Here is a 10,278-nt window from a genome sequence, read left to right as displayed (position 1 = left end):
AAAAACAATGGTCTCATTGTTTTGCTGTGAAGCGCACGATCGGAAAATGAGTGACTGAGCAATTTTCTAGCAATATAATGCAGGGGATACCAGAAATGGGCTTATTTTTTAATTCATGTGGGGATCGATCCCGGGCCTTTGGCGCGATGAGCGAATGCTTTAACCACTAGATCGCTACCATGATCTGAGAAAGGATAAGTACATTATCTACAATCAGGTCCTTTCAACATCCCTAGGGAAGAACACCATAGAATAATTGACAGACAAGACTCCAAATCCGCCATCTCAGATCAAATTCCATAACGCCCCTTCCATCATATAGTTGGAACAGCCCCATCGTCCTAGCCTCCAACCTCAAACACCTAACAGAAATATCCAGATCAATAGATTCAAGACGACCATAAACAGAGACTAGGGTTACTTCATCTCATCAGCCTATCAGTATTTCATCAACTAGAATTAAATAGTTTGTTGCGAACAAAATGTGATAAATTTGTAATACCACAAAATCAATATGACCATATCTATAATTACTATTTTTCAATATCAATACATGTACACGCTCACAGTATCTTTTGGGTTTGAATCTATGTTCGATATGGGATTGTTTTTATAATTGTACCCTCGAACTCAAAATATGAACCCAAACTCTTTAAAATCAAATCGTTTACATCCGGGGAAGAATCGGTCTTCAGCAACCCATGCTTGCCGTAAATGGCGACTATGCTTGTCGTCAAAGGCGTCCAACGGGATCGGGTGGTCAGGCTCGCTGACTTGGTTGATGCATGTCATCGTATCCCAATGGCTTGGATCGATGCTCATGACATTCACTAAATTGTCTGGACCAGACTTGATTATTTACAGACCGCCGTCATATAGCTGGAATATTGCTGAGTGCGGCGTTAAACAAAAAACAGACAAATAAACTATTGTGTGGCGATTGGCTAACATCCTTCGTCTGTAAAACGTCATGTTGTGAAGGTGATGTCATGTAATGATTGGTGCTTTAGAACTGAGAACACGTGTTTCTATTTTTCAAGGAGATTTGTAATTAGGAGATGTGATGGACTATGGACCGCCTCCGTGCCTAGCGGTAGAGCGTCTGCACGGAGAGCGGAAGGTCAGGTGTTCGATCCTCAGCCGCGTCATGCCAAAAGACGAGTGCCGCGTTAAACAAACAAACATACAAACAAACAAAACACATTCACATAATAGTTCATTCGTTACATACTTACCATCCTCTCATTAAAACAAATTATATCAATAACGAATCGTTATACACCCATAATGGTTTACAGTGAATGGTCACGCACTATCAATGATCATCTTGGGACAGGTTATTGTTAATCAAAGTTACAAACAAACTTAGAAATCACTGAGCAAGTTAATATTTAACGTCGCATCGGCAATATCTCAGATATAGAGCGACAAGAACAAATTATCCATACATTACAAATATAGTGACCCGTGAAGATCGGGGTAGAATAGGTCTTCAGCAACCCATGCTTGTCGTAAAAGGCAACTGTGCTTGTCGTAAGAGGCGACTAACGGGATTTGGTCGTCAGGCTCGCTGACTTGGTTGATGCTTGTCATCGTATCCCAGTTGCGTAGATATATGCGCATGATGTCAATCACCTGATTGTCTTGTCCACACTCGATTATTTGCTGAGTGTGGCGTTAAACAACGAACACACAAAACATTACATCAAAGTGAATATCACAGAGTTAAAATACAACAAACTAGACATACAGAAAAGTTTTGTTGTTGTTGTGTAACGCCGCACTCAGCAATATCCCAGCTATATGACGGCACACATAATAGTAAAATAGATGTAGATAAATATACGAGGTATACTCAAAATGAAAAAGAGGATGCAGTTTCAACACATAAATCACAATGAATGATAAAGACAAATTTATTCAAAAGTTATATCTTAAAATTAGATGCCTGCTTACATGGGTAAATTGAGCTTATCACGCAAGTTTGTTTGGGGATGGTAAATACATAGTGTTTATTCCTAATACACGATATATACCATCCCCAAACACACAAGCGTGATAACCTCTTTATCCTATAATGTCATTCTTCAATTCTGTACTCGGAAATATGCTCTTCCCATCTTTCACAAACATTGCCTAAACATTGTAAGTTTTTTTTAAATGTGCACATTCATATACACTCTTCAAAAAAAGAAACGCACAAGTAGTATGTAGTTCATTGAACCTGACTGACTGACCTGAAAATATTGGTGGCCTGATATTCGACAAACAGTGCGTCAAAACGCAGCCAATGTCTATTTGCAATGTCTTAAACGGCATTGTTTTCACACTTGTTCAAAAATAACATGGAGGAAAAGCAAAGTGCACGTGCAAGTTATGGCATTCGTAACTCGTGGTAGTGGCCATAAAAAGGCAAGCATAAGCCAATAATAGTTTTTGTCATTCAATTGTCAGCATTTCGAAAATGCGCTGCCGATCGGAACATTGCCATATGACGTATCCAAAGAGGGGAATCGCAATCTTCTGTTGCACGCCACTTCAACGTCCACCACAGCACAATTTGCCGCCTTTGGGACCGATACATAGTTCAATTTCACTGCAGACGTCCAAGAACCAGCCGACCAAGAGTTACCACCCCTGCACAGGATCGCTATATTCGACTGTTCCACATACGTCATCGCAATGTCACACGGATCCACCGAGAGCGACGCTTGCGTTGACCTTACAGCCTTGGAATTTGAGAAACTTGAGACGAGTGTGGTTTAGCGATAAATCACGATTTCTTCCTCACCGGCGAAATGGAAGACAATGTGTTTATCGTCGTCGAAATGAGCGTTTTGCCCCACATTGTGTACGTGAATTCGACAATTTCGGTGGCGGTAGTGTCATGGTTGGGGGCCATATCCTACACAACGAGATCTGACTTGGTTGTGGTTCAGGGAAATTTGACAGCAAATCGCTACATGAATTAAATTCTTCAACCTTACCTTCTTCCAATCATTGACCGCCAAAGGGACAACGCTCCACCGCACACAGCTCGTGTCACGGTAGACTACCTTCATAATGCCAACATCAACGATTAGCCCTCGCCGTCGAAATCTCCAGATTTCAACCCAATCGAACTACTCTTAGATGAACTCGATCGACGTGTACGTCAACGTCAAAACACGACGCAGAAACTCCCACAACTGGCCAACGCGTTACAAGCAGAACGGCTCGGAATTCCGCAGGACGAATTCGTACACTTATCCAGTCAGTGCCGAGGAGATGCAGAGCCGTGATTGCTGCCCGGGGCGCTCACACGAGATACTGAGTTCAGCGCAACCTTGTGGCCTTATGTGACGTGACAACGAATAGTTTTCAATGCCAGCGGACAACGACAACATGTGACTATCGAGCTCCATAATTTCATATTTGTATCTATGATATTAAATTAAATATATCGACTCTATTAGGTACAATAAATTTTCTAAAAATCTATTTGTGCGTTTCATTTTTTGAAGAGTGTATATTACGTCAGAAGGTAAGTGATGTGTCAGTCGGACAGTGACGGTAGCCATTATAGTTCCAGCTGAAACCTGTTTCTATGTACAGTGACGTAATTACTTATATGAAAAACAACAAATTGTTGGTACTTGCCTTTCGCGGCAATCAATCGGTCTGTCCGCTTGAGTAACTTCCCTTTATCAAAGGGAAGCTACTCTAACTCTAGTCTACGAGACATCACGACCACAGTCAGACGTTGTTGACAGTCGGCCTGTCCTGCTATAACGTTACGAAGTGCAGTCAGATGTTCACACTGCGACAAAACGAAACAAGGTAACAATTCGGATATATTTCAGCCAAATTCGACTGTTTTAATTTGTGGGAAAGGTTCACGAGCACTGGTGAGACTTCCACTGGTGAGATCTCTGCTAATGGCTCATCAAGCAAGTGGTACCTACTTTAAAATCAAAGCTCAATCTTACCGATACAATCTCCAATCTGTCGAATGCCAGGGCACTGATGTGGAAGTAATTCTGGTCACACGTGGTATGCCAATTTGAAACGAAAAGTATCTGGCAAAAATATAGAGGCATACAGTGAAAAATGATCTCACCAGTGGAAGTCTCTGGCGGCCGCCAGATAAAATATAGAGGTATACAGGGGAAAATGATCTCACCAGTGGCGGGTATGGGCCACAGAACAGCTGTTCATTCATTATTGCTGCCACTACATCAAACTGACACGCCTGGCATGATCAAGACAATATCAGAGGTTCACGTTACAGGAATGGACGTTTATCATTCTTTACGGATGGGTCCAGATTTTATCCGACATCGGTGCTGGCCATCTGCGTGTTTATCGACGTCGGATAGAACGTGTTCGGCATTATGTGATGGGAGCGTAATGGTGTGGGGAGGTATCACAGCACACAACAAGACCCCTTTAGTGGTCATCGATGTGCATTAGACTTTCGGAATTACACCCCACAGGCCTTCCTCAACCATCTTGTGTCGTCAATGAGGCGCCGTTGTCAGGCTTGCGTCAGTGCTAACGGTTGTTATACCCGATAGTGACTTCTGAACTGACAATTAACCTCACTCCTCTTTCAGCCTGAGTTGACGTTTCCAGAGGACATATGTTGGCAGTGTCATGATGAATTCATGTTTCATGGGCAGCAATATAATATATTGTTCTGTAGCAAAATCATTCTCTGTATACGTTTATGTATTATTTCCCATGGTAGTGATGCACAGGATTTTTTCTCTCTAGCATATTGTACACCAAAGATCAACAATGTAGCGAAGTTTTCTATTAGAGTGAATGGGTGAGTGAGTTAAAATTTAACGTCGCATCGGCATTATTTCAGCCATACACCACGAGACCAAGTTGATATATTCACAACTGAGTCATTTATGAAAAGTTATATTCAAAAACAATTTATGAAACATATTTGAGCATACGATATTTAAAAACAATTTGAGCATAACCATACCATGTATACAGTTTTAAAACACGGGCTATAGGCCACCAGTTACCAGTAGGCCACCTCGCTGGGGATTATGGGGACTTACAGTACCTCGGCTATTAGAGTAATACTATTGCGCTATTGATAGTTCACACATTGCAGACACTACAAAAAACTACAAAATGTATCGACTTCAGGAAACGACACTGCAAGGACACTCCTGTGTTTCAGGTTAGACAAAACACACTAATGTCACCAGTCATCGTACACCCAGTTCATCAAACCCCAGGGCCATTTTCATTCAGTTTAGATAGGCTTATGGTATCTATAATGGTAAAGCATTTTTATTTTGCTCAATAAAACATAAATGCATTGAGGTGCGTTTTGCAAAGCTGTAAACAGGATCGTCACATTCTTAGCGAGATTAATCATAATTGTATTAAACCTTGATTTGGAGTGGATATATATATATATATATATATCGTTCCACTTTTAGCCGTTCTTAACCAGCAAACATGTTTCCATCAATATCAAAAGCAAAAGGAAATTGTGGGATACCTCATGAATATCAAGAACAGGATTAGTGTGCAGACTTCTCTGGATTTTCGTTACTTATTTTATTACACTTTATTGATTTTGTTTGTTTGTAAGTTGTTTAACGCCGCACTCAGAACTATTCCAGCTATATGACGGCGGTCTGTAAATAATCGAATCTGGACCACACAATCCAGTGATTGACATCATGAGCATCGATCCACGCAGTTGGGATCGATGAAATGCATCAACCAAGTCAGCAAGCCTGACCACCCGATCCCGTTAGTCGCCTGTGACGACAAGCATAGTCGCCATTTACGACAAGCATGGGTTGCTGAAGAACTATTCTTCTCCGGATGTAAACGATTTGATTTTAAAGAGTTTGGGTTCATATTTTGAGTTCAAGGGTACAATTATGAAAAAACATGTACATGTATTGATATTGAAAAATAGTAATATGGTCATATTGCTTTTGTGGTGTTAAACATTTATCACATTTTCTTCGCAACAAACTACCTGTTCATACATAACAAGACATCACACCTCAAACATTCTATCCTTACCGAACATCTCTTATGAGAAAAAAAGTATATAATAAACTAAAAACATCAGACTTCATGACCAGCCCCGTTAAACTCCAATACACATTTACTCGCCAAAGAAGAAGCGAGGAGTTTTGATTTGAGTGTTTCTTTAAATATCACATGACAAATACATGGCACAATATGACAAACAAGAACAAGACCACAGTTTCATGTGCATTTGACAATATAATATTGTGTATGTCGTTTTTGCGTCAGCAAGCAGCAGCACAAACAAGTATACTCACCGACAAAAGAAACGCGAATACCATACATGTTGGTTAATATATGAAGATTTACTCATATTCAAGAAATGTTAGACCCGTAAAGATTCGGGTTAGAATTGGTCTTCAGCCCCCCATTCTTGCCGTAAAAGGCGAATATGCGTGTCGTAAGCGGCGACTAACGGGATGGCTGGTAAGGCTCGCTGACTTGGTTGAAGCATGTCATCGATCCCATCGTGCCTGGATCGATGCACATGGTGTCAATCACTGGATTGTCTGGTCCAGAATCGATTACTTACAGACCGCCGTCATATAGCTGGAATATTGCTGAGTGTAAATCACTACGACAATCATAATGCATTTATAAATTACTAAACTATTAGAAACAAACCCAAACTATTGTATACCCATAATGGTTTTGTCGTGTTTGCGCATATGACAGAGCACATGTCTTAGGAGACATGGGGTCTTTATGATTATAGTGAGTGAGTAAGTTTGGTTTAACGCCGCTTTTAACACTATTCCAGTTATATCACGGCGTGTCAGCTTAATGTGGGAGGAAAGCCCGAAGTGATGCAGGTTTCGGACGTTAACCACTTCGGTGAAACCCACGAGCAGGGGTATGGTGCTGACAAACCTAGAAACCGGGCGAACCGGGATTCGAACCCACAATCATAGGTTTCTGGCGTGCCAAAGGGACGCAACTCTGCGCAGCGAATCGCGGCGCCTTAGACGACTGGGCCACCCGTGCCCCCCTTTATAATTACAAGCATGAACAGATCGTATATAACTGATAGATACATATACAGTCAATTCATGTCCAAAACGAACAATTTTCAATTTGGCTTAGCATGTACATGTAGCTTATGCTATATAATATAAATGGATTGTTAAAAGAAATTAGTTAAAACTAAACGTTGGTTAACAGGAGGACTGTGGAACCAGCCAATATCGGCCCCTTTCATTTGGGTTTCGTTTTGGATACTAGTAATGTTAAGGCTATGTTATAATCTCAGCACTGGCCGGTTAATCCATTCAATCGTCTGTGTTCCTTCAGCTGACATCACGGAGTTCCCGTCTTTTTAACATTAACAAGCGTCTTCTGTACATCCTTGATAATTATTGGTACGTCCATTAGAATAACGACTACAAACGGTAATATTATCAGACTCAAGGCCGAATACCCTATGCTCTGTGACAGTGGTCTAGAGTCTTGAGCACTTGTCTTTTTTCGAACAGTTTTCGAAAGATTTTTTGTTTCAATCGTAAGTTCTTTAACAATGGATGCTAAAAGTGCATTCAGCTCGTCTTCACCAAGATTCGTCAGGTTATAGGTTCGACATATTGTGGTCTGATCTAATACAGGACCAGGGATTGCAGTCTGAAGATCGGATGATAAAATCGACGAAGCGGATTCTGGGGAGATAACACTTGTGAGTTCTGACGTCATGAAAGCAGATGCGCAGACGCAAGACGTGTGTTCTTGAAGAACCGTCATCGGTTCTGGACAAGAAGACGTAATGGTCAACTGGACTGGACTTACGCTCGGGCAGGACACCACTGACGTCACAAGCACAGTCGACGTTAACTCTGTGATGAGAGTCTCGGTGCTGATCGCACAAGGGCTCGCCGATGTCGAAACGGACGTAGGAAGATGGCACGTGCTGAGAACTTCAGTAGCTGTCTGGGTTTGTATCACTGTGGTTGCTACTGACGTTATGTCCGTCACTGTGACGTAACTTACTGGTTGAGAGACTGAGACTGTGATGAAGTCAGGAGAACATGAAAGCGTTTCGGTGCTGATGTAGACATAACTCGCCGTGCTCGATGGACACAAGTCTATACTGATCGTTGGAAGTACGACAGTGCTGGTTACAGGAGCCCCAGGAGTCTCGGAACCTGAAATGTTCCAAATGAATAGTTTGGGATTTGATCGAAAATGGTTTCCACTGTAATGAAAGGAACATTCTCAGAGACATAAACAGATTGATGGGTGGATTGCAGGATAGTCGATAGTAATATCCCTGTCTCATATTATTGCATTATACCATCTTGCATCATCTTGAATCTTGAACTAAAAGCGAACAAACATGAAATACTCATATCCCCAACCAAATGACATGTACAGTTGTGTGCAAGGCATTAGTCCCTAAGTCAAAGTTGTTGCTTTGGAAACTTGAATTTGAAAAAAAACAACTTCCAAAGTTAACACTAGACCTATCTATGTACCAAGTTTGGTGAAGATATAATGTACGGTTTACACCCACACACACACACCCACACACCCACCACACACATACACACACACACACACACACACACACATAGAGTGAAACATATAACTACCAATATTTGGGGTGCAGCCAGAAGGAATCTCATGGTTATCCAGTGGATCTATATATCCGTCAGTGTCGCTTTCGTTCCGAGAAGCTGCAAGTAGACAGTGGATTTAAAAGATCATATTGATTTCGTGCAAGAAACATGTTTCACAGTCATGCACACCCGTCTTTTGTGCCAGGATCCGCTGGTCAGGGGTTCGAATCCCAAATTCATCTTGAATATGAGCCTTGGTTCTGAGCCTTCAGTTGTCTGTGGTGTTCTCCGACCAGCGCCACTTTGGGATTGTTTCCCATTTCTGGTGTTCCGCGCCGTGATATTGCTGGAATATTGCTAAAAGCAACGTAAAACCGATCTCATTCACTCACTATCCGTGCAAAATTCTCAAACGAAAGGTATCATCCGGTTACAAATCATTTGCTGTCATACAGCTGCATTTTCATCTTTCTCCTCCAACGCCTTCTTCAAACACAAATTCCAAACTGATGCTACAGCTGTAATGGATGTGTGTATCATCCTTGACCGCCTCCCTGGTCTAGTGGTAGAACGTCCTACCGGAGAGCGGACGCCAAGGGGTTCGATCCCCAGCCGCGTCATACCAAAAGACGTTAAAAGATGGTACTCGTTGTTTGCCTGACTGGCGCTCGGCATTAAGAGGTTAAACAAGAACTTGGAGTCGGCTCGGAGTCAGTATGCTGTGTCAGGGTGGGATATTCATGTTAAACTGTGGCATGGTATCTCAATGGGCTAGCACTTTGAAATCGGACTAGTACAAGCAGACACACACACCTATCAACCGAATAATTACTCACCTGTAAAGCAGTTTTTCTGATACATAGCGTTGGAGCCTGGAGGTACTGTCAGCATGACACAGAGGTTGGTTTCGTAGTTGCCTGCCAAGAAGCATCCGGACACTGCGTTGCAGACCTCCTGGCAGGCATCTGACGTGGCATTACCATGACTAACTACAGCAGCCCCCGTCCCTACACTAGAGTAGAGACATTTATCTGGAAGCAATAATACATACATGTAGACGAAATTAATGTTTGTTTCTTCGTGTTGAAGATATATCACGGCGGACTGTTAAAAATTCGTCACGATGATACCTAAACTCATTATTACAATGATGAAAAAAGCTGAGCTGTAACAAAACAATACGCTAAATATAAGGCGTCAACGCCAGAGATTAACCAATCACTATTATTTGCCAGGGCGTAAAAGGCAAAATAGCGGTACAAATGGTATGAATGGAATTGGTGTTTTTTGTTTTCAATTCGTCTATTAATGAACTGAGAAACATCGGGTCAGTGGTACATTATTATATACTGACGTTGACGTACACGTCTGCAATGACGTCACAATCCTGCCCCGATGAGCACGTGCATTTTCATCTTGAATGATGAAATGTTGACCAACACGTTGTGAAAATGGTACCATGCGTAGTGCAATGATGTTGTCCCGACAGTATTGACCTGTGATTCTGCCATGGACAACATGTGATACCACCCCATACCGTTATTGACCCATCCACCAAAACGATCATGTTGTACGACGTTAACGTCAATAAAGCGTTAATTAGGTCATATCCCAAGTAGGGGTCACGGTGGCCCAGTCGTCTAAGGCACCGCGATTCGCTGTGCAGAGTTGCGTC

The 10,278-nt window shown here is 41.9% G+C and overlaps 1 protein-coding gene across 1 annotated transcript in view; it reads right to left on the bottom strand.

The window, feature by feature from the left end:
- Positions 1–2,004: 2,004 nt before the first annotated feature.
- The window catches only part of LOC139453053 (uncharacterized), a 28,508-nt gene continuing 20,234 nt past the window's right edge, over positions 2,005–10,278 (bottom strand). The window contains exons 4-6 of the mRNA XM_071234677.1: positions 9,440–9,634; positions 8,637–8,720; positions 2,005–8,189 (exon numbers count right to left, since the gene is read on the bottom strand). Coding sequence (XP_071090778.1) covers positions 7,354–8,189; positions 8,637–8,720; positions 9,440–9,634 — 1,115 coding nt within the window. The 3' untranslated portion in view covers positions 2,005–7,353. The remainder of the gene's footprint in view (positions 8,190–8,636; positions 8,721–9,439; positions 9,635–10,278) is intronic.

This window comes from Haliotis cracherodii, unplaced genomic scaffold (assembly GCF_022045235.1).
Source record: "Haliotis cracherodii isolate W230 unplaced genomic scaffold, xgHalCrac1.p SCAF_9, whole genome shotgun sequence".
In the NCBI taxonomy this organism is placed as follows: Eukaryota; Metazoa; Mollusca; class Gastropoda; order Lepetellida; family Haliotidae; genus Haliotis; species Haliotis cracherodii.
This window is presented reverse-complemented; position numbering and strand designations above follow the sequence as displayed.